Source organism: Solea senegalensis, linkage group LG1 (genome assembly GCF_019176455.1).
Source record: "Solea senegalensis isolate Sse05_10M linkage group LG1, IFAPA_SoseM_1, whole genome shotgun sequence".
Lineage (NCBI taxonomy): Eukaryota > Metazoa > Chordata > Actinopteri > Pleuronectiformes > Soleidae > Solea > Solea senegalensis.
The window spans coordinates 5,663,084-5,686,776 of NC_058021.1; the positions used below are offsets into that span (position 1 = coordinate 5,663,084).

Consider the following 23,693-nt stretch of genomic DNA (forward strand, 5'->3'; position numbering starts at 1 on the left):
CAGATTGAGTCCAGCCAGGTGGACACATGACTGTTTTATGTTCAGCCGTACTGCATTCTTTAATTTTTTGCCTAATCAGGATTGACGATACTATCCTGTTTTCAGATGAAAAAAATATGAACAAACGAGAAAGAAAACAAAGCCTCTTTGTCGGATAAATTCATGCTATATTAGAGAATAATAATGGAGAATATGAGAAATATGTTTTTTTACCCTCATGCCTTCAAATCTGGACAAAGCTCTGAGAGGCCTCAGAGCACGGAGCGTCCTCAGGGATTTGATGGCAGCAAAGTCTGAATATCCAAGTGAATTTGCCACCAGGCTTATCAAGGACACCTGCACAGTGGATTATAAAATGAGTACATCTTTAACTAATATTTGTGTTTAAACCTTTGGATGGAAAGACAGAATATTCTAATTATTGTATATATAAGGAAATAAATTAACATTGTGGAAAATAGTGAAAAAAAAGCAACTGATTCATTAAGCTTTAAATTAGTATTAGTATATATTGCCACATATTCAGTGTGCAATAAAATGTCTTTTAAAGCTTTACAAAAAAGTTAAATAAGAGATCATAAACCTCTGGTAGACAACACCGATGGATGTGGATGTATTTCCAGACATTCTTCAGCTATTCTACATCCAAAACAAACAAACCAAAATGGTATTTTGCTCTTGAATGAGCCACGGATGACAGCAGGGAATGAACAGGGCATAATGTCATAGCTATAGTGAGGCTGTTTAGAGCACTGTATATTTATAATTAAAAAAAGATATATCAGTATATGGCTTCCAGTCAGAAGTTTCAGTACAGGACAGGTAAAAAAGAATATGGCACCAGTGTAGTAATAATAATTGAACATCATGTGTCTAGATGATGACATAATTATCATACTGATATTTTGTCCCAGGCACCAAACCAAATGTAAACTGTACAAATGCTACAAGGAGACGAGTCACGGCTCCACCTGAATTCACTTACGTCCACAATGAGGAAGTCGAGCCAGCACCAGTAGTTGGTGAAATACTTCTTGAAGCCATATGCGGTCCACTTGAGGAGCATCTCCAGCACGAAGATGTAAGAGAAGACTTTGTCGGCATATTCCAGCACCACCTTCACCACTTTCCTCTTCTCAATGTAGATGTCCTCAAATGCCTGCATCAGTGCATTTAACAGAACCCCCCATCTGCTTAGAAAGAGACTAAAACATTTTAACTGACCTCAGTTCAACATTACTGTCTCTGAGCATCATTGATACGGCCACAAGTACAATCACAAAAGGACATAAAATAACAATAATAGTAGCAAAGTAAAGTGCCAGTGAGAATTACACACTGTAAACTGCATTGTAAACTTTGTTATGGTGATGTTACTGTGTTGACTATCTGCTTGCTACACATTCTGGGACTTGTAGTGTAAAAGTGCACTTACTGACTGTCAGAATGTATTTGTTAAAAACAGTGTGTGATTACTGTCTGTTTCCCTAATGGCATCTACTGTAGGAGCCTCACCAGGGCTCCACTGCTGAGTAAGATCATGAAGATGATGAAGGTCTCGAACCAGCTGTGCTCTACGATCTGGTAGCAGGTCTTTCTCAGCCGCCACCAGACTTCGCCCGAACCACGGCTGGAGTCGATGTTACAACACTGACAGTGCCTCACGCAAACTGAGATAAAAGTGAAAACTAATTTTAGGAAAAAGTCACAAGAAGGAACAGCTTATGACTATATTTGTAAAAAAGCTTAAAACATACAGGTCAGTAACTTAACACAAATGTTTTATTACCTTCTGGGAAGCATTCCTCCGGCTCCATACTCTCCTCAGCCAACTCTGATGTGTTGTCCATCTCATCTCCAGGCTTCCTCAGGTCCACTGTGCTTCCATCTGAAAGGCTGACCTTCTCCTGAGGAATGACAAGCCTCACTGTTAGAGGCCAACTTACACTATACTCTGTTCAAAGCTGCTTTCAGCAAAAATAACACAGCTCTATAATCATCTATGACATCTATCCCCAAAGATATACAAAGTTTTGGTTATATGTTTTTCTTGTCTCAAGGTAAATACACATATACATGTGTGTATATATATATATATATATATATATATATATATATGTACACACAAGATAATTCACATAGTAATTGCAATTGCAGAGATATACTCTATTTAGTTTGGGCATGTCATTCTCAAGCAGGGACCCCAAAAAGAGGGTCAGGGAAAAAGAGTTTTTTGTTTTTTCATTTCCATTTGCCCTGATGCGGAATTCTGGGGGTGGTGTGGAGCAGAGCATGGCAGGCAAAGAAGCAGAAAGCGTGCCAGACTGCAGCCTGATCAGCTCAGCCCGGCCCTGCCTGACTCTGCCTGATTCAGCTGTTTCAGTTTAATCTCCTCTGCAGGACCCACCTCCACATCTGGCCTGCTGCTGTCTGCCTGGCAGAGAATACAGGAGAGTACACACAGCGAGCACAGGGTATACATCAGTGTCTCACAAACAGCTTTGGACCTTTTCTCACAAGAACATATTTATTAGTGTGGATTCTGAAACGATATAATTGCCAACTAGAATAAGGAGCAATGCTCGTATGGGTTTGCAACAATCGCAAAATCCCAAAGGCATTTTGCGCTGTCTTCCTAGGAAAAAGCATTGGTGTTCCTGTCTATTCCAGTAAATCATGAATCACAAGTTTTACCACTTCCCTTAAACTCAAGCAACAAAATGAAACGTGAGTGAAACTGTGTCAGACGTCCAAATTTGGGGTTTTCTTGGTGGGACATTGCTGAAGTCATGTAGTCTCCAAAGCAGGATTCTCAAAGTCAAATGACTTGGGGGGCCACCTTTTTTAATCTTTTGGCCAATTAGTTTACTTGCAAACACCCACAGTATATGTTTTATATTGGTCACCTTGTCTTTGCACAAGCTGGCTTTCTTAAAAAAAACAAAAAAACAACAACAAACTATTAATAACTGAAACAGAAATACAAGCATCTGGATTCCCAAGTTCAGTTTTTCCGACCCAGGGCACTCGTCTCAATCAGAGTTCACCTTGTCTGCTTGACAGATTAACAGCTTATGCATCTGGAAAGTCTCCACATCTGCGTCCACTTGACCGCCCGCAGCCACCACTGCCTCACCCTGTGTCCCTGCTCTAACATCACTCACTCACCCCTCTACGTGCTGCACTTCACTTCAGTTCAGCAAATCAGAACTGGAGGACGGAGCACAGATTCTTGGTGGTTATGTTATTTCACTTAAACCTGTGAGCCAAGAACAAACAAACTTGTAGCCAAACAGATGAATCCTTTGACTGAACAACTGGCAACAACCTTTACAAGGAAGGAAGCATTCTTTTCTTCAGCCGAGGCAAAAGACGAGACTGACGCATATCCATACTGAGTCTGATGAAGACTTAAAAGACAATACACTGCGTTAGATGTTAAAATTTGGGGTTTGAGTCTTTGAGTGTCTAGAAAAGCGCTATATAAATGTGATGTATTATTATTATTTTCTTGTAAATTAGTGTTTGTAGTATTTGTAATGTAGCCTCTAAAGCAGGGATTAGTAGGTGGCGCTCAAGTAAGGAAAAGTGCAACTGTGTGGGAAAAAAAAAAAACACCTGTTCAGTTGGGGTGGGCGATATTAGATGATATTCCATCATTGCCTATTTATTGTAAATATCAAAAGCCAACAACGATGTGGCGGTCCACATACAACTGATGGAAGGACCATGAGGATTGGCGTCAATCATGTCTCCATACATAACAAACTCACCGGCTTGTTGTCCTCATCCTCAGACGACTCTGAAATCTCCTCCTCTTCGAGAAACTCCACATCCGACTCCCCAGGTGCGATGGGAACTATGACAGTCAGGTTTGGGTTGGTCATGTAGCTGTCCTCCTCTGGGGCGATGTACGTCTGTCCATAGCAAACAAAGATCCCCCCATTGCTTTCCACGTGGTTGCCAACGAGCTTGAGGGCCTGACTGCCGTCTTTGGCTTTTTCCCGTTGCCGCTTGGAGCTGTGGTGACAGAGGTCGGTGAACCTCGTGATGAGCCAGGAGACACCGGAGTGTATGCGGGCGATGGCGATCTGGATGTTATTCAAATCACAGTCTTCATCCGGAGCAGAGAGGTTGTCAGAGCTGAAGGAGCTGAGCAGCAGGGCCAGAAAAAGATTCAGCACCTGTCAACAAACAAATGCTACATTAAACATTTGATCTTAAGAATAAAGTTTGGCCTGTAAAGCACCTCAGTGACCAATGGGATACATGGCGTACCACCACATGTTAACACAGGCAAAGCCTTTATTTGTATACTCTGCTGAGACACTGATGACCTTTGGTGCTTTTTATGTTCAAGTATTCAGGATACAAGCACATCTCTGCAATTGCCTATATGTAGAGCTGCAACTAACGATTATTTCCATAATCGATTAATCTGTCGATTATTTTCTCGATTAATCGTTTGGTCCATAAAACATCAGAAAACTTAAAAAAAATGTTGATTGGTGTTCGTCACACCTGGAAATGATGATGTTCTCAAATGTCTTGTTTTGTCCACAAACCAAAATGATTAACTTTCAATGATTTCTTTCTTATCCAGAGCAAAGAAATTTACAAAATACTAACATTTAAGAAGCTTAAACAATCGGAAATCTTGTTTTAATCATGAAAAAAATAATTTAAACAAATACATTTTCAAGCACATGTGGCTCAAACTAGCATTTAAAGGCTGCCACATTTAAAATAGAACTTCACCGACTATAAATAATGCCGTGATTCAACTCTTCCGGGACTTATTTTATCTCTTTAATTAAAAAAACCTTACAGAACACAGCTGGACCACGCACTCGCCATATGGGAGGACTTAGACGTATCCTTGCTGTGGGACTGATGGAGTGATGACCGTCGTGTATACACAGAAGTGTCAAAACAGACTTTAATAGAAACAGCTGCATACATCCATGTACAGGTTATTTGAGTCTGTGTCAAATTCAATCTCCGGAATTCAACTTCAGAACTACAGAAAGGTTGGTCCAGCCCTGCTCGGCATCAGTCGTGATGAGAGTGTGTATGTTGTGGCTACAGTTTGCACGAGAGCAAGTACGGATGACAGATGGTTTATATGTCGTCCAGACTTGATCTCTGTTGAAGTCTGTTAATGCTAATCTAAAGGACAGATAGCATGACGCTGTGACATAACCATTATGTCAGAGCTTAGTGTGTTTGTGTGTGTGTGTGTGTGTGCACGCGCAAGGGCACTGCTGAAACACACTGCTAAGATTAACGCTGGAAATATTGAATCCTAACCCTGAAACACAACATTGTTGTTATATGTAAATCCAACAAAAAAGACCAACAACATCTGGTTTTACAGCAGCAGGACTGTGTATGTGCATTTAAAGGGACATTTCACCTGCTGAAATCCTTCTTTTAACATTCAGAGCCCTCCATAAACTAGCTCCTCCATATGTCACCATAACTCTTGAATGCACTCCCACAACATATCAGTCAAATAACATCCCTGCCTACCTTCAGATCTCCCCCCACTATTATCTCAGCCATCTTTTTTGTATTTTGTATGTTAAACTCTGGTATTATTCATTCTTAAACTCTATTTACTGTGTTTAATTTGTCCGTTTTATTTTATCTTAACCCTTTAACACCTAAGCCTCTTTTATTGTTGCTTATTTTAAATGTCCTGTGACATTTGTGATATCAAGTGCTTGTGCCAATTGTTCCATAATAACTTTCAATATCTGGCAGTTATTTACAATTTACTGCATGTTAAAATATTGTATTAACAACTGTGTTAAATTTGAATAGTATAACACATTTGTTTGAGTCTTTGTCTCAAAAGAGGCCAAAAAATGGAAACTATGCAACAGTGTGATTGAAATTACTGGAATGATGACAACTTCTCAGCTTTCAGAAACCGCTGGAATTTTTCCGCACAAACTGTTGCGGTAATTCAAAGTGCGTTCGGTGTTGAATGGTTAACTTTTGTCTAAAGTGACCCTGAGTGTTTGAAAGGCACTTTCAATGAATTTAAATGAATTACTATTATTATTCGTGCTGTTCACATTTGTCATCCTTATAGCTGGTAATAAATAATAATGATAAAACTATCCTGATAAGTACTCACCACCAAGTTCCCTATAACCATGACCAGCATGAAGACCAGGATGCAGAGGGGCTGCCCTGCCACTTCCATACAATCCCACATGGTCTCGATCCACTCGCCGCACAGAACCCGGAAGACGATTAGGAAAGAGTGGAAGAAATCCTTCATGTGCCAGCGAGGCAGCTGACAGTCGAGGGAGATCTTACACACACAGTCCTGATAGTTTTTGCCAAACAGCTGCATTCCCACCACAGCAAAAATAAAGACGATGATGGCCAGCACCAGCGTCAGATTTCCCAGGGCCCCCACGGAGTTACCAATGATCTTGATGAGAGTGTTGAGTGTTGGCCAGGACTTTGCCAGTTTGAACACACGTAACTGTCGAAAAGAAGAAGAACAATTATGTTCAACTGCATGTCGCAGCCTTTTTTAATATCTGCAGTAGAGTACGCCTCTAAACGGTGGCTTGTTAATATATTCAGAACAGTATCATATAATTCACAAATTGGCTCTTGTCACAATTGATATCCTAAATTGGGTTGACATTGTCACACTTGGGTCCCATTATATAACATTTTGGGAAACACTGGTATAAAAGACGACAAGTTAGACTATAAAGTCATTTATTTGGTAGATTTAATTTACCAGTCTAAAGGACCGCAGAACAGACAGCCCATCTACATTAGAAAGACCCAACTCCATCAAACTGAGGCAAACGATGATGCCGTCAAAGATGTTCCAGCCCTGCTGGAAGTAGTAGTACGGATCCAGAGCAATCAGCTTCAGCACCATCTCCGCTGTAAATATCCCTGTGAACACCTGGAAACAAAACGGAAGCAGAAACAATCGAGGTTTATACTTGCAAGCAGGAGCGACACAGAGACATTGCACATGTTCTGCGCTGTTGTGAGCTTTTACACTTGTGTGCTGCTGTGTCTATGTTGTCATAGATGTTGACTGTGTGTACTTTAAATAACTGGACAGAAAGCATGCTATATTAATTCAACGTTCAATGTCTACTTTACTATTCTTCTCGTAGCTTATAGTCTTATTCGAAACTTGTCATAATTGTTTGTATTATATTATTCTATGTATTAGTGTATGTTTGACCCTTACCCTGTAACCTTGTTGTTGAAAAGTGTACAAATAAAATATTTATTATCATACATTTAGATAAAATTCATGAAACTCTTGATAGATTCTGAGGACGTGTCCTTTTTTAAAAAAGAAAATACTGCCACTTATCAAAATAAAGCAGACCCAGTATTATCATAGAAGAGCCTCAGCTTCACTGACTATAAAAACAAAGAAATCTTTATCTGAATGAATGTCGTTCCCACTCGACTTCGTCTCGACTGCTCATCTGCCACCTACCAGCACTTAGTGTAAGTGTGATAACTGCTCAATATCTGCCTTTTCCTGTCATTAAAACCCCCTCTTACCAGATTGCCCACTGAGAGCATGGTGTTGAACTCCTCGGTCATGGGATAGTGCTCCAAAGCCATGAAGAGGGTGTTCAGCACAATGCATATAGTGATACCTAGATCCAGGAAAGGATCCATCACCATGATCTTCACCCACTCCTTCATCGTCCGCCACCAGGGGCAGCATTCCCATATCAGGTACTTCTTGGCAAACGTGTACCAGCAGGGATGGCACTTCTGCCTCGACTCCTCCAGCTCTACAAAGAGACACCAAGGTCAGCTGCTTGTCCGCAGACTGTCTGTTTAAAGTTATACACGTGACATGAGATGCATTTCTCTTGCCATAAGACAGCCGTCTTTGACTGGAAACTGAAGTTTGTGAACCACACTCACACACACACAGCAAAGTCCAGAGAGAAAATCAGCATTCATACATCACAGCGGGGAAGTTTTCAATGCACGACTGCTCCATCAGTATTTATTATTTTGTGACTTTGGTGATTGAGATCCTTTGCTCACGATAAACAAAACTTGCAGGAGACCAGCAGCTCCTGTGTACCTGAAAACTAAAAACGCTCATTTTCTCTATGTCCTTTGGTGTGAGAGCGTGTGAGTTGAGCCTTTTGTTATGTAATGTGTCAGTACTTCAAAACCTGAACTATACATTTGAACCCTGAAAACAATGTAACTAATTATTCAAGTCTTGTTTATCGAGTGGTATAGGTTGGCAGTGGAGTGCAAGAAAGTAAAGAAGTACACATTTTCCTACCTGTATTTCTTAAATAATGAGGAGAACTCACCATCCATGGCATCACTGAAGAAACTGACAGAGCTCAGTCCTCTCCTCCTGTGCAGGGGGGAAGGCTTGAACACTGTAGGAGAAGACTGGGGGAGTGGTCTGGGAACTGAGTCTTCTGCACTGATGGACTTCTGGTAGACGGACAACATCAAGGGATTTTTGTAACGTTTTTTTCAGAGCGAAGGGTTTAAAAGTAACTAGAATGTAGGATTTTGCAGTTTCACTCACTGTGTCCTCTCTGATCCTATCCATGCTATGAGCAGGCATGGAGGTGGCAGTGTGCAAGCCGACAGAGGTGACTCCGTTGTGGTCTAGGGAACTGTTGAGACGGCCATTGATGGCGAGGCTGGGGGTGAAGGTTTGAGAACAGTGACTCATCATGCTGCCCGTCCTCCTCTTCCAAGGTGTTGCTGTTGAACTGGCTCGACTCCTGAAGGCGTCTCCATGGACACTGTACTCGTCGTCCCCAAATTCAGCCTCCGAGTTGTTTCGTGTCCGGAAAGAGCTGAAGACGCTGATCTGGCTTCCTCTCCTGGTGCTGAGGGGGTGAGACGAGAGCGTGGCCAGCAGAGGGTGGACAGGCAGTGGAGACAGAGGAGGCTAAGAAGACACAGAGGACACATTAGCTCCAAAGACCTAGAACATCAGAGACCACATCAGAGACAGGCTATAGTCCATTGGCTACAACATACCAGTGTCTCGTCCAGTTGGTCAAACTTCTCATCTGCACCTTCCTCTTCCATCTCCTCCGACAACATCCTGTGAGATCTTCTCCGTCTAATGCTGCTTCGTCGTATACTTCCCGCCTTCATACAGAGTGGAGACAGCTCTGGGGATAACACAGAGTCTTTCTCCTGGACGTGTCTCTTTGCTGCGAGCTACAAACAGAAAATAAATATATATATTTTTTTATTTGTCCCAAGTTTAAAGCGCACACGGTGATACCTGTTGTCGGGGTGCACTGCACCTACTCGTTGCTCCTGTCGAAGGTGCTCCATAGCCAGCTGAAACTCTTTCTCTTTCTGCCAGGCCTCGGCTATGGTGGCCTGGTTCTGCTCCTCATAGGCCATTGCCACTACAGCCAGAATGAGGTTGACCAGGTAGAAGGAGCCCAGGAAGATTACCAGCACAAAGAAAACCATGTAGGTTTTCCCAGCTGAGCGCAGAGTCTGAGGAAGCAGATATGAAGTCAGCGATGTTAGATCCCAGTCTTCTGACATGTTTCTAATGTTCTGACACAATGGAGAATAAATCATTTAACTGGTCAGGTTTGGGGACAGACAGTCTAAAAATCAAAGATAAAGAAAGCTTCAGGTTTTGCCCTGTTGAAGGTACAAAGGTGTGTAAGACTTGGTAACATCTAATGGTGCAGACTAGGAAACTTCTGTGGCCTTAAAATACCAGAGAGGATGTTTGGCAAAGGTGGCAACATGTTGGTGCAAGATGGTGGCCTCTAAAAAGCAACGCCCTTGCCTAGAATACACGTAAAAAGGCAAATTCTAAGGCTACATAAATGAAATGACGAGTATACGCCTGCACCAGATGTGGCTCTTCATCGCCTCTGCAGTGGCTCCCTGTAGCTTTGAAGAAATTAGGTTTATCTTTATTTTATTTCAATCATTTCTTTCAAGGGATCAAGGCGATAAATGAAAGTGGTTCAATATTTCGTCCACTAAAATATGCGTCACAGTCTATGTCTACCTCAAATCTAATGTTTTTTTTAATGTATAGTATATCTATATATAAAACTTTATACGTGATGTTATGTTAGGATAAAATAGGTTTTGTGGCTCATTCATTTGTTGGAGAAGGGACAAAAGTAGCTCTTTTAAGACTAAAGGTTGCAGACACCTGGCCTATACAAACACTCTTATGGGTAGGATATTTAATTTCTGCCACTAAACCCTTGTTAATGTTACACACTGGACCTTTGTCTAAATCCACTCTTCAGTGTAAAAACTGGAAATACGTAATAACGCCTTATAAGTTACAATTTAGTGGATACATATAAAAGCACATATTCAGATTAAAACACATATTCAGATATTGCACCTGATGGAACAGTTTTTCCCAGAAGTCTTGTGTCATGAGTCGGAATAGGGCCAAAAAGGCCCAGCCAAAAGAATCAAAACTGGTGTAGCCATAGTTTGGGTTTCTTCCTACTTTTAGGCAGTCAAATCCATCTGGACACTTCCTGTAATGCACAAAGAGTTAAAAAGCAGGAGACAGACAAGTGTAGGTCAGGACTGGTCAACAAACTTTGTGCACAAGTGAATCAAAAGCATGGCGGGGGACAGATATATTGGAGCTGTGGTGATGTGCAAGCCGTTTTCCCGGAGTTAAAAACATCTCCAGTATCTACATGCTGCACCGTAGCTCTGACTCCACAGAGGAGTGGATGAGTCAGTAAGTACCTACGCTGCTATCATCACCATTGTTTCAACTGAAGAGGGCACTTAAAATTCATTCCAGGCAGGAGCACTGAAACGCACTAGAGCAAAAAAGGATTACACTGAGCCAGCTGAATATCAAACTGCAGTTCACATTTTTCAGCGCTCTGATCTTCATTGTCGGCATAGTGGCATTACTGCGAATATTTAAGTCCAGCAGCTGAGAACAAGCTGGGCTGCCATGTCAGTGTGTGAGTGCAGAATAATTTCATAATGGCTAGGAAACAGCTGGGTGGGTGAACGCCGCTGTGAGAACAGCTGCAGAACTCACTGGACAGCCAGCTGAGCAGTAATGCTCAGTAATATTATCCAGCAGTGAGGACAGAGGAGGCTGCGTGAGGCCAGCAGCACGTCAGGCTGTGCCTTCCCCTCCGCCGGCATACACCGGAGCCTTCTTTTAATCAGCCTGACTCAACATGACACAACAGGCAAACACAGTCGCTGCAGATATAGTCAAAGTGCCGCCCTGAAGGGCCACACAGTGTTCTGTCCCTGGTATCTGACACTGTAGAAAATGATATGTCGACTAATTTTAACTTAGTCCAGTCATCGTGTTACTTTGAACGGATTAAGTTATGTAAATTTAAGTCCAAAATTCATTAAGCTGAAATAAATTGCACTGATATACACCATATCGGATTTTATCACTTTTTATGTTTCATATAAATATGATTTATATTTTTTTTATGATTCTGTGGTGTTTTATGATTAAGATTGTGATCATGAAAATTGCATATTTGATGAATGAATGAGCTGAATGTTAATTTTCATGATACAATCTGATGGAAAAAAGTAGCTGCATGGAAAGTATGAAAATATAAGAAAACATCATAGAAAACATTTGCAAAAGCATTCAATTAAACAAAAAACTACACATTTTTCAATGATTCCTCTTTGAACTTTTTTTTTTTTTTTACAGCTGTGAAACGCTGTTGTAAAAACAAAGTACCTGTTGGGCTAATGCCACACAGGTTTCCATGGTAACTGCCCTGGAGACTGCACTTGCATGGATTTACCCCGAGTTAAGAGTCCTCAAGGAGAGCTGCTGTGCCATATGTACTCGCCCTGGGATCTGAACTGCCTCCACGGAGCTGAGACAACATCCACAGACAACATCAAGCACCGACGGCCGGGCAGAACGACGGCCACAATATGTGGTCAAACATGTGGTGCTTTGCTTTTGTTTATGCCGCATTGTGTCTGGAGCTCAGGATTAGGGTTAATTCAGTTATTCACTTGTTTTCTTTCAGTGTTAATTGTGAGAAAACTCCACAAAAAACATTATTAAAAACACCACACAAACACCTCTCAGCACTGTCACACCTCTCTGTAATGATTCCACAAGTCTGTGCTCCATGTCGACATGTTGGATTCATCAGTAATGCATTCATGCAGCAAATCTCCTGTCCAACCATGACGTTTCTCTACTGGATTCACATCTGGTGACTGGGTGGAGGAGGTCAGTGAAGCTCAGTGAACGCAAGGTCATGATCATTACACCAGTCTGAGATGACATTTGCTGTGACATGATTTGAAGATTTGACAAAAAAGTGAAGTAAGTGAAATAGAAAATGGTCAAATAAGTCTCAAACTCAAACGACTTGGGCTCAGTGGGGGGACAGTCAATTGAAAAAGGGCCATTTTCATACCGGTTGGTGATATGATATCACAATGTTTCATCAGGACTATTGCAAAAATGATATTCCTGATAGTATTTCACAGAGTTTCAAAATAAAAGTCTTTGTTTTGATACAGACCTATATATAGTTCACAATAAAAACCAATTTATTGTGCAAAAAAACACACAACAATAACGCCCTGCTTTACGGCATCCAAAACAACCTATGAAATGAAACCAACCACCAACTATGGCACCATAGCTCAGTGTTCACATATTTGTGCTCCATGTCTCTGTGATAGTCTCGTAGCAGTCCTTTCCTGGACATCTGTCAATCTCAACACAGGGTTTTCCTTCTGTCCTGGACAGAAGCACAGAAGTGACGGCCATCCATGCCCCTGACAGCCAAGGGTAAAAGTTGAAGCTGTCTAAACAATCAGTGATAATCCTTGATGCACAGTGGCTATACGATGTAAAGGGATAAGCGTTCGCCGGAACTCTACAGTAGGCGTGATGAGAAACAGCTGGAATCTGAGCAAATCATTTAACACAAACTTGTAGCCAGTGAGGCTGGAGATATCTTTTGAAAATGTACGTGTGCATGCATATTCTCCCGCATGTCTGGTGTGTGTGTGTTCTTGAGTGTCATTTTGTGTTTGTGTGTGGTCATAATGTATCCAAAGCTTTAATTTGGAAATCTACTCAGGGATTACTTGTTGGAATACACTCAAAAGATTAAGCATCCTGTGTATTTTATGTCCTCCGTCCTGACCTGCTTAATATCTTGTCCATGTCCAGACCCGGCCTCTGAATGTTCCCTCTAAAAAGTCACAGAAGTCCAAAGGCCGACGCATTTGTCTAGACAAAAACATACGCTTTGGTCGGGCAGTGTTTTCACTTGTTTTGATCCTTCACCTGGCAGCCAAGACCTAAAGCTGTGTCCCTCTGTCTTTGATCACCAATTTAACTACAAATAAATGAAAGAAATTTGATGCGTTCCATAAATAAATGGGACAAACCGTTTGTTTTCGTCATCCACATGTCATTATGAAACGCATTAGACACAGGAAAGAAAAAAAACTGTTTAACTGGCACTGAGGGTGGATCTCACTGTGCTATTAGAAAAGTCTACAAATAAAAAAAGCACACATTTGTAGACTAACTCCTACAAGTCCTTTAAATCAATTAAATCAAATTTGACACAAATAACTGAACTGGATTTGCCTAAAATGTCTCCCATTACAAAAATAGTGTGAGTGACAATGGACAACTTCTAGTTCAAGCTTTGAGAGTTCAGATGGAAAAAATCTTGATCTTGATTCACAAGCAGACCTTTGTTTGTATTTAGATGTTGAGCTTTAAAACTCTTCTGGTAAATATAGTTTAGGTTTTCATTCTGCAGTTGACCTGGAGAAATCAATACAGTATCTCGTCATGACAACAATACGCTTGTAGTATACAAATCCACAGTGATCTGGCCTGCCCTGTTTAACCTAATCATGTCACAGAGCTTTTGAGATGATGAAATCTCTAAAGACCTCCCTCCCTCCCTCCCTCTCTCCCTCCAGCTGATAACTCCATGTTTCTCAGCAGAGGGTTCCAGTTCCAGCGGGTGATTATCCACACCACATGTTGTCTTGTGTACACTCTCTCTCTCTGTCTCACGATACACCCCTCCCACAAATAGGTCAAATATTTTAAAATAGGAAGCTTTCATTATGTGTTGTGTTTTTTTTTTTGTTCAGTGAACACCTTCTGCATCAAGCCTGATGATGCATTAGATCAAAAGCCATTAGATGCTAAACATGACGATATTATGTAATAGCGCACAGAAGATTAACAAGCAGTAAGCAGGACGCTCACTCACCCTGCATCACTTCCAAATCCACATATTAAGGCGTCCTTTGCACCTTCAACTTTGTAGAAATTATCTACAACAACAAAGAAAAAGAAAAGAACATGTCAAGGACGTTTTCCTTTTTAACTTCACTGCCTAATGCTGGTAAAGGTGGACGTGTTTTGGGCTGACCTTCACAGCTGAGGAAGTCTGCTCTGGAGCTCCATGTTACATTGTTACAGACAAAGGAGGCGTTGGGGCTGTAGGTGGAGTTAATGCAGTGTGCGAGACTGCGGACGCACTTCTGACGTAGGATGCCCATGAAAAGCTGCAGGCCGATGAGGGCGAACACGCTGAGGCAGAAGACGGTTAAGATCATCACATCTGCCAGCTTCCTCACAGACTGGATCAGGGCACCAACAATGGTCTTCAGACCTTGAAGGACGACACGGGACAATATTTTCTGAGCGTCTGATCTGACAGTGAATACAGCTTTACCGTGGGCGTGAATGGAAACGAGACGTGGGACAAGGGGGACGGGGAAGACATCTTACCTGGGATCACTGAGATGGTTTTCAGGGCTCGCAGTACTCTGAAGGTTCTTAGTGCAGAGACATTTCCAAGATCCACAAATTCTGTCACATATCTGTAAATTTGTATGGGAAAAAAAAAAGTTATTAGGTGGTTTCATTCAGTCCCTTCACCATTATAAGCATCTCTTTACATAAACCAAGCAGTCATCTGATTCAAAGTTAAAAGATAAAAAGAGGAAATATAATATAGTTGGCTGACTCACAGTTAAATCTATAACAAAATAATCTCCAGAGCTGATGACGGCTTTCAGAGAAAGTACACGCGGTACAAGTGATTTTGTCTCACAGTTGCCAAACAAAGCCACTGTCATACCAGGATGACTGACCTCAGGATCCAGAGGTCACCTGACAAATCTTCTACCTGCATCAATCATGACTGACATGCTCTCTGACCTCTACAACAGGCTTATCATTCATGCCGACCGACGGTCAGTGCGACATCTTTTTGTTTGCCCTCTCCTTCAGCTCTTACATATACAGCCACAGATAATGAAAGAGAAATAAATGCCAGGTGAGATTCATCATCCGTACAGTGAAGATTGTTACTCACGCCATGACAATGACGGTGAAGTCCAGCCAATTCCATGGGTCTCTCAGGAAGGTGAAGGGCAACAGACAGAATCCTCTGGCTAGGATTTTTATCGCTGACTCGAAAGTGTAAATGGCCGTGAACGTAGACCTAGAGGTGATTGAAGAAAATACAACAGTGAATCCCCAAATTTAGTGGATGCCACAAAAAAACGTGTTATGAATGATGATTTTACATAACACAGAATGAGAACATTCACAGAAATATCTCAGCTTAGCTTTGAACAACATGCCTCACTATAACAAAATCATCTCTGCGCTCCCCTCCAGCCTAATGAACACGTTTGGTCATCAACAAACAACCTCATGTGTCAACAGTGGCAGCTGTCAGAATATAGAGCTACTGTATTTAAAGATGCACGGTGGAACATTTAGGAGGCAGAAATTGAATAGACTACGCACACACACGTTTGTGTAACTTTAAAGACACTTTAAAATAAGCCTTTAACATGTACTTAAGGCAAGGGGCCTTGCTTTACGGAGGTCACTGTGCATCTACGGCAGCCCAAATGGACAATTTAGCCACAGTGTGCATTTTGCATTTTCAAGTAAATATGCAAACATTCACATCCTTTCTAGTACAAAAAAGTCACTGTTGTTCCCTGCCACACTTGGGAAAGGGAGGAATGAACAGAAGAGTTTGAAATGTTGTGCCTTTACTGTTTTTATCGTTTTTACTTTTGCATTTGTCCTCATGTCTGTGTACAGCACTTTGGCCAACTGTGCTGTTTTTAAAAGTGCTTTATAAACAAAGTTGGACTGGATATACGATACATACCGGAGAGTGTTTTTTAATCACTTAATCCTAGTAACGGCAATAAAAGCCAACTGTTTCTAGTCATTTCATATTTATTTATAAGTTCATTTATAAAACTGCAAATGGTAAATGAACGAGCATGAGAGCAGAGAGCATGCCACAAGATAAAAATGCATCTGACCCACTGATCACGACAACGACGTAGCCACATCTTTCATATCATGCATAGCAGAGTATTTCTAAGAACTCTTCAGGTAATTCTCATTCTTTTTTTAAACATGCGTATGGAACATTTTGGGTTTAGTATCTAACATGCATGCATCGGATTACTTACATGTGAAGTGACTCTCCAGTCACGACTGGTAAAGCAACAAACCCCAGTAGAGTTTCACATTAGAACACACAGAAGGATTTATGTCGCAGCAAACTCTGCAGCAGTGATCCCCAAACTGGGGTTACGCAAAGTGATGTAGTGGGTACACAAAAAACTGATTTGTGATTACATTTTAAAACTGGCATATAAATAACACTGTATTATAATACAATTATACTGTGCTGGCCAAACACACGTGTGTGGGAGTAGGGAGGTCAAATGTTGGAAGGAAGGCGTACGGGATTGCTCTGCAGGATTAGACAACACCTGCCCTTACTGTTCAGTATGTACTTACTCCAGGTATTTGGTCCATGGTGCAGGATCGGACATGGCCATGAAGAAACAGTTGGTCAATATAGTGAACATTATGAACAGGCTAAACAATGTGGAGAAGGCGCTAAGGAAATCGGCGTCTTGTGAAATTTGAAACTCACAGTTGCAGAGAGAAATGTAACGCTCATAGACACAACAACGCAGTCAGCGTGTCCCATAATCCTATGGAATATATCTATTAGGATAAGCCAACTTTTTACAACTACAGGATATGCGGATTATAGATAATGATATCACTCTCTCGCTACATCACTAACTTTTAGAGAGATTAATTTATTTACTAAAATGAGTAGAAAGTTTCTCCTTCAATACATCATGTAACATAGTGTAAATGCGTACTCGCACTTGCAGTTTGTAGTTACTGTATGACATAACGATTCAGAGGAAAGGTTCCCTCCTGCATGTGAAGCGTGAGTCAGCTGTCGGAGAACTAACAGGCAGCGACCACATGATGCGAAATCTCCTCGCTCTTATTTCATTTAAGAGATTAAAAGCAGGATATCAGAGGATTTGTTTTGCGATTACAGAGAGGACCATTGCAAGGCTGTTTTAAAACTGGGACTATGGAATATTCCAATAGAAAACTATAGGGGGGAAGCACTAAATACTCCAAATAAGCTTAGCAAAGAGTGCACTGAGCCACTATTTTTACATTTCTATTTTTGTGTATATCAATATAAACAATCCATTGACTAACACAAGAAATATACATAGACTGTGGCATCCAAAAGGATATGAATGGACTAAAATCTTTATGGCGATTGATCTGATGCAGTGTAATGGACTAAAGATGTAAATTGCAGATGTGGCACTGAATCTGAAGATGACCTTCCCTTTGTTAAGTACGATAAAAGTCTGTGGACGAAAGAGAAAAACAGAAATCATTCATTAGAAAAATCATACTTTTCCAATTTCAGTGTTCACAATTTATAAATGAAGAAAAGCAAAAATAAATCATGTGAATGTAAATTTATTTGCTAATACTGTGTACAGGAGCAGCACTTCCACCTCCAAGAAAGCAATGAGTGCAAGTACACTGAGATAATAGAGGCAACTCCAAAGTAAGCTTAACCTTTACCCAACAGATGTGGTAATTATTTAAATATTTTCCCTTCTTTGGATAATCCTCCCATCCAGCAGCACATCACATGCCAAAACAAAGACACCCCGAGACGACCTTTTTCATCTCTCCATAAGCAGCCTATTAATGGGCAGCAGACTGATCTACCAACAACTTGCTAATCCAATTTCTGCATCCACGAGAGATGTAAAGAAATGCAGCCAGTCTCTCAGTGAATTCAGTCAAAACATGAGCTGATCTGCTGAATCCTGACCAGTTAATCAATAACATCAGTCACAGTCTTACATTATTCAGTTTATAATTAATAAATGATAAACTACTCTTTTATTTAATGTTTTTTGTTCCTGAAAGACTATGTACTGAGAGACTGCAGCCATGACAAATATTGAAAAGAACAAAACCAACAATGAATTATAATATATATATTATAACTATCTGAGAACTGCTTTGAAATGTTTCCATGTTCTATAAAAACGAGGGTTACGTTTTCAAAGTTTATCCTGATCGGTTTACCTAACTGAATATACACTTAGGTATATACACAGCAGAGTAGTGGCTAGCATTGTTGTCTCACAACAAGAAGGCCATGGGTTTGAATCCCGGTTCAACTGAGGGCCTTTCTGTGTGTGTGTGTGTGTGTGTTTTCTCCAGGTTTTCCCGTTTTCTCCCACAGTCCAAAACATGCAGAGGTTAACTGGACACTCTAAATTGACCAAATGTGTGAATGTGACAGGGAATGGATGTTAGTCTCTGTGAGTTTGCCCTGCAATGGACAGTCAGCTTCAATTAAAAGGTTGTGTTGCCAATTTGTGAGTTTGTTGCTTCACTTTGCTTGCGTTGCATGCGGCACAAACTGAGAAACATTCAACTTTCTAAGTGCATACCAACACAGGCACTAGGCAATCAGATCACATTAATGCATTAAGCTTCATGGTTCAAACAGAGCTCTTGGACAAGGTTGTCCTCCCAAGTGTTGACGTTTTTTGGCAGACAAAGTGCACCCAAAAATGGTGCTAAAGTGACATGTGCATCCTCCAATTGGCCTTAATCACCATCAACACACTCACGCTGAAAGACAGAAATGCTCACCCTCTGTTTTGCGTAATAAAATGGATCGATGTCTTCCAGTGGCACACCAATAAGCTCTGGAGGGATGTCGCCATAGATGCGCGGCAGCTGCTTGCCTGCCTCCAGATCGACCCTAGGTTTGGATGGCTCTGCGTTATTGTGAGGCTCCTGGAAAGCCTTGGTGTTCTTGGCCTGCTCCTCCGAAATCCGCTGCTCCATGGCAGCCAAAGATTCACGAGTGAACCGCCGCAAGCTTTCAGGACCCGTTGGTAACAGCATGGCTGCCATCTTTTCATCCTGCTTCTCCTCTGCTAGGATTGACTTACAGCTACAGGAGCAAAGGCATGAGAAAAGGAGATGGAAGGAGGAGAAGAAGAATAGTGATGAACAAACTTAGCAGCTTGGGCGTCTGTCTGTACCAGCACAACGGTTACACAACACATCAAATATAATCATACATGAAGTCCATGAAGTCTTGATGACCCCTCAAAGCATACATTGTATTCACCATTGACTCACACGTTGATACAGAGCATTAACACGTTGGCATGTAGACATTCCAGGTGAAAGACGACCTGCTCTACCACTGATCCACTGCCTCCCCAACGTAGGCAAACACTTTTCTCAGGAGTTTCAGGAAACCAAAAATACTGTGCTCATGACATCAGTTGCGTTGAAAGTTGCAGTCATTAGATAACTGTGCATGTCCAAGTGCATACATGTGTGCATGATGCATGAACGTAAGCTCATTTCTTTGTTTGTGTGTATTCACAATAAGAAAGCTTGAACTGCATGTTTTGAAGTTTTGAAGTTTTTAACATTTCCTATTAACCACAAGCTTTCTGTTATCTAACCATCTCTGTCAAACTAGGGCAGCCATAGCTCTGAGTCAGGGATTAGGTCTGATCAGGAGTTTTCACAAGCAATGATTTAGCAGCAGTGATCACTCAATGAAAGAAACTGTGGAGCCTCAATGTCAGTCTGCAAAAAAACAACAACTTTACAGTAACATAATACTATATCTATACTAAATCTCCTTATATCTATTTGGAGGTTCTCTAAAGCCTGCCCCACACTTACTTAACCAGTATTAACAGAGAATATACAGCTGTAAATGTGTCTGATTTCTTGAAATGAACATTTTGGGCTGTTGTGGTTATTATGTGTTGTGAACAAACTCAAAAGGATTCTAATTCATAAACCCTTTCCATTTCCAGTTCGGGTAATTGATCAGAAATGATGCACTGTTTAGATTTGTGCAAGACAAATTGGCATTATAATATCTAAGTCTGCATGTAAAGTTACTTTATCTTCTATCACAGTGTTTTCCAAACTTTCCATCTGTAAATGAAAAGATATCCCGACACCTCATGTCATTCTTAATTGAGATTTTGTGCATGTTATTTAAAACATACACACATAAATCTTAACTATTAGCTTGGTAAAGTTCTGGAAGTTAGCATGGGGACTGTTTGCTGTGTGCTTTGTGGGGATAACACATTTTTACATTGATGGTTTAAGCTTGGTTTGTCTGGCTGTTTAAGGGTTCATTCACACCAGGCTTTCTAAATCGAATCCTAGTTCATTTGCTCGGAAAGTCCGGTTCCTTTGGGAGCGTGTGAAAGTGCAACCGAACTCTGATCCGCCTAAAAACGTCGGTCTCGTTCGCTTCAAGTGAACCAAATTCAGGAAGTGGACCTTAATGCAGGGCATTGTGGGTAAACACAACCATAACATATGCATGTGTAGAGGGATAGTCGGGAGAAATTGTGTATATGTGTGGTATGTTCACTTCAAACGATAGGATTTGCATTAATTAAGCAACAGATGAGCAAGTTTTCTTGCTCAATGTTGTCTTGTCTCCTTTTTTAGTAATTCTAGATGCAGCGCTGCCTCAGGCGGGGAGGGGAATACGTTATTCAAAAGATTTGGCTTGTTACACTTAAGTGCAGTGTGAAAGCAAACTCGGACCGGCTGAATGTTGCGACCTGTCTGTCTCCCTGAACCGACTTTTTTTATAGACAGTACCGTGTCTCTGCCTTTCTTCTTTTAATATATCCCAAAGGTTTGTTATACATTGTGACTCTCCTCATTCCCTGGACTTTTACGGGGACGTCACATTCCCGCCCTAAAAAAGTTCTCCCACGACCAATCTGTGTTCCTTGACCCAGCCTTTGGGAATGAAATACACCCCGTTGTTGAAATGACTCTAGATTTCTGATGATTTTCTGATCCTCTGGTGGATTATTCCAGCATGTGAACAATAATGGTAATAATAATAATAATAATAATAATAATAATAATAATAAGCATGATTTCTTGAAGTTTTCACATCCTGAATTCGACAAAGAAGTTAAACATAACGGCATTTAATTAAACAAACTTCCAGCACAGACTGCCAGTCACAGGTACTGTATGCTGCTGCCTTATTACAGTGTGAGTCGCTCTCTCAGAGCTTCAAACTGAGCTCTGACGTATCTGATGACCTACTTCTTTGGCAAAAACCTTTCAATGTAATTGCAGCAGATAGCTTAAATGTGTAGGTTACGGAAGGTATAGACCTACAAAACCAGAGAGTGATAAAAGTATTAAAAACGACAAGAGTGCAGCAGTAATGAAGATACTTTTTTTTTTTTTTACATTACAAAATACACAGTATGTGTTACATGACCTGCTCTCAAATCTTAAAAAATATCAAGCCTCCCAGATCCATAACACAAACACTGTCTGGGACTTTACATTCTATAGGAATTATCTGTACACTCTACTGCAGGGGTCTCAAAATGACCTGGGGGCCACTGAGTGTCTAGTTTGACCAGTAGGAGCCTGGTAAAGTGAAAAAAAAAGAAAAAAAGAATCTGCTTTTGGTGGGCGATATGAGTTCAAAATTATACAACAATATGGCATTGTGATATTGCAACAATTTGCAATATTGCAAATTATATTTGTTGCCTTGTGTGGGCGTCCGTCTTTGATTTATTATTCTGTACAGCACTTCACTGTGGTTGCTTTTAAAGCGCTTTACAAATAAATTTGGATTGGATGGGAAAAATTGTATTTAGTTAGTTAGTAATAATAAAACATATTTATGATGCAAAATTAAATTGTATATACTGTACATTGCCAAAAACGTGCCAAATAATAACCCTTACATTTGTATTTTAAATTCTGTAAAAATTTTAAAACTTCAAGATGTTACTAAACAAAGAATATGAATATCTCAAATGTCAAACCACTCCCTCATGTCATGTAATATATAACCACTGAATGTTTTAATATTTATTAATTATTTTATTTATGCTATTTTTCGGTATCGGGCCTTTTATTAATTCATCTGTACAGCACTTTGGTCCACTGACATCCCTATACACGCATAAACACATACACACACATATACATATACATATACACACACACACACACATATATATACATATATATATATATATATATATGCACACACATTATACATACTACAAGTTAAGCCTAAAACTCTTTGTTGATGATGATTTGCGTGAATTTTAATGTGTAAGTAACTTTTTAAGTTTTCCACGTGAGTGCACATGTTACACAAGATGCAGTTTATGTACTCAATAGTATTTGTCAAAACGATCCTCTAAGAGGTACTTACAAATGAAACTCTGTGATTTACAGCCTCGTTTCCAGCGTGAAGTTGTTGTGGTTTCAGGGGAAAGAGCTGCAGCCAAAGCCTCCGAGTAAAATCCATGTTTTCTGGTTAGCATTTATTTCCGCTTCACGGAGCAAAGTGTCATCATTACAACAAAGAGGAGGCACGAGCAAAACTCACAGCTGACCTAGAGACAAAAAACGCCACAGGTTATCCTTGTGTTGGACATGTTAAAGGCTGCCACAGGAGGTGTGAGCGGAGGAAACGTCCTTTTCCCACTCCACGCGAGTTTGTCTTCCGTGTTCATCCCACAGAGGATAAGGTCCCAATCCGCAGAGCGTGGGGGGGAGGAGGAGGAGGAGGAGGAAGAAGAAGAGGAGGAGACGCACCTGCAATTGAGCAGGAAAGAGGGAGGATGTCTCTCCCCCTGTTTGTCTGTCAGTCTCTCTCTCTGTCTCCCTCTGAAGTGACACGCAGCAGAGAAAAACAATGAAGTTTAGTAACATGGACACAGAAGAAATCTGAACTTTGTCAGAACAATATGATGAATTTAAATGGATTATTTTGTAAATACTGAAAAAAAATGTAATAATAGCAATTAAGTTTTCAATTTGGTTCTTAATTTGTGCATAACATATACCTGTCAAGTGCAACATGTCCAAGCATATAACTATAACATAGCATTTTTGTATCTCATGACATTTATGATAGACTTTTATAGCAGCTGGCAACAAACAGAGGTCTCTCAACTCTCCCTCTACTGAATACATCAGGGGACTATGGTGGCCCTTACATACCAGAAAGGACATTGTTGTGCACCTTTAGTCGTCCGTGAGCTGAGGAGGCTTCCATGAATACAGATGTTTTAATATAGATAAAGGTCTACTTCAAAACGTGAAACCTTCACCCTGGCTGGTTTGTGGCAGCCTCTGTAAAGCAAAACCTGTGTCTAAAATACATGATACATTATTTGTATTTCTAAGCAGTTATACACTTATAGAAACATACTTGTGGCTAGTA

General features: G+C 40.7%; 1 protein-coding gene across 1 annotated transcript in view; it reads right to left on the reverse strand.

The window, feature by feature from the left end:
* LOC122776581 (sodium channel protein type 4 subunit alpha B-like) overlaps positions 1-22,984 on the reverse strand; it is a 28,782-nt gene extending 5,798 nt beyond the window's left edge. The window contains exons 1-21 of the mRNA XM_044037165.1: positions 22,677-22,984; positions 19,067-19,373; positions 17,633-17,751; positions 16,859-16,948; positions 15,396-15,524; positions 14,807-14,898; positions 14,445-14,687; positions 14,283-14,346; positions 10,400-10,541; positions 9,319-9,516; positions 9,040-9,225; positions 8,576-8,947; positions 8,349-8,478; positions 7,567-7,805; positions 6,770-6,943; positions 6,146-6,502; positions 3,774-4,184; positions 1,790-1,907; positions 1,516-1,670; positions 986-1,159; positions 214-336 (exon numbers count right to left, since the gene is read on the reverse strand). Of these exons, the coding sequence (XP_043893100.1) occupies positions 214-336; positions 986-1,159; positions 1,516-1,670; positions 1,790-1,907; positions 3,774-4,184; positions 6,146-6,502; positions 6,770-6,943; positions 7,567-7,805; positions 8,349-8,478; positions 8,576-8,947; positions 9,040-9,225; positions 9,319-9,516; positions 10,400-10,541; positions 14,283-14,346; positions 14,445-14,687; positions 14,807-14,898; positions 15,396-15,524; positions 16,859-16,948; positions 17,633-17,751; positions 19,067-19,333 (3,783 nt within the window). The 5' untranslated portion in view covers positions 19,334-19,373; positions 22,677-22,984. The remainder of the gene's footprint in view (positions 1-213; positions 337-985; positions 1,160-1,515; positions 1,671-1,789; positions 1,908-3,773; positions 4,185-6,145; positions 6,503-6,769; positions 6,944-7,566; positions 7,806-8,348; positions 8,479-8,575; positions 8,948-9,039; positions 9,226-9,318; positions 9,517-10,399; positions 10,542-14,282; positions 14,347-14,444; positions 14,688-14,806; positions 14,899-15,395; positions 15,525-16,858; positions 16,949-17,632; positions 17,752-19,066; positions 19,374-22,676) is intronic.
* Between the last annotated feature and the right edge of the window lie 709 nt (positions 22,985-23,693).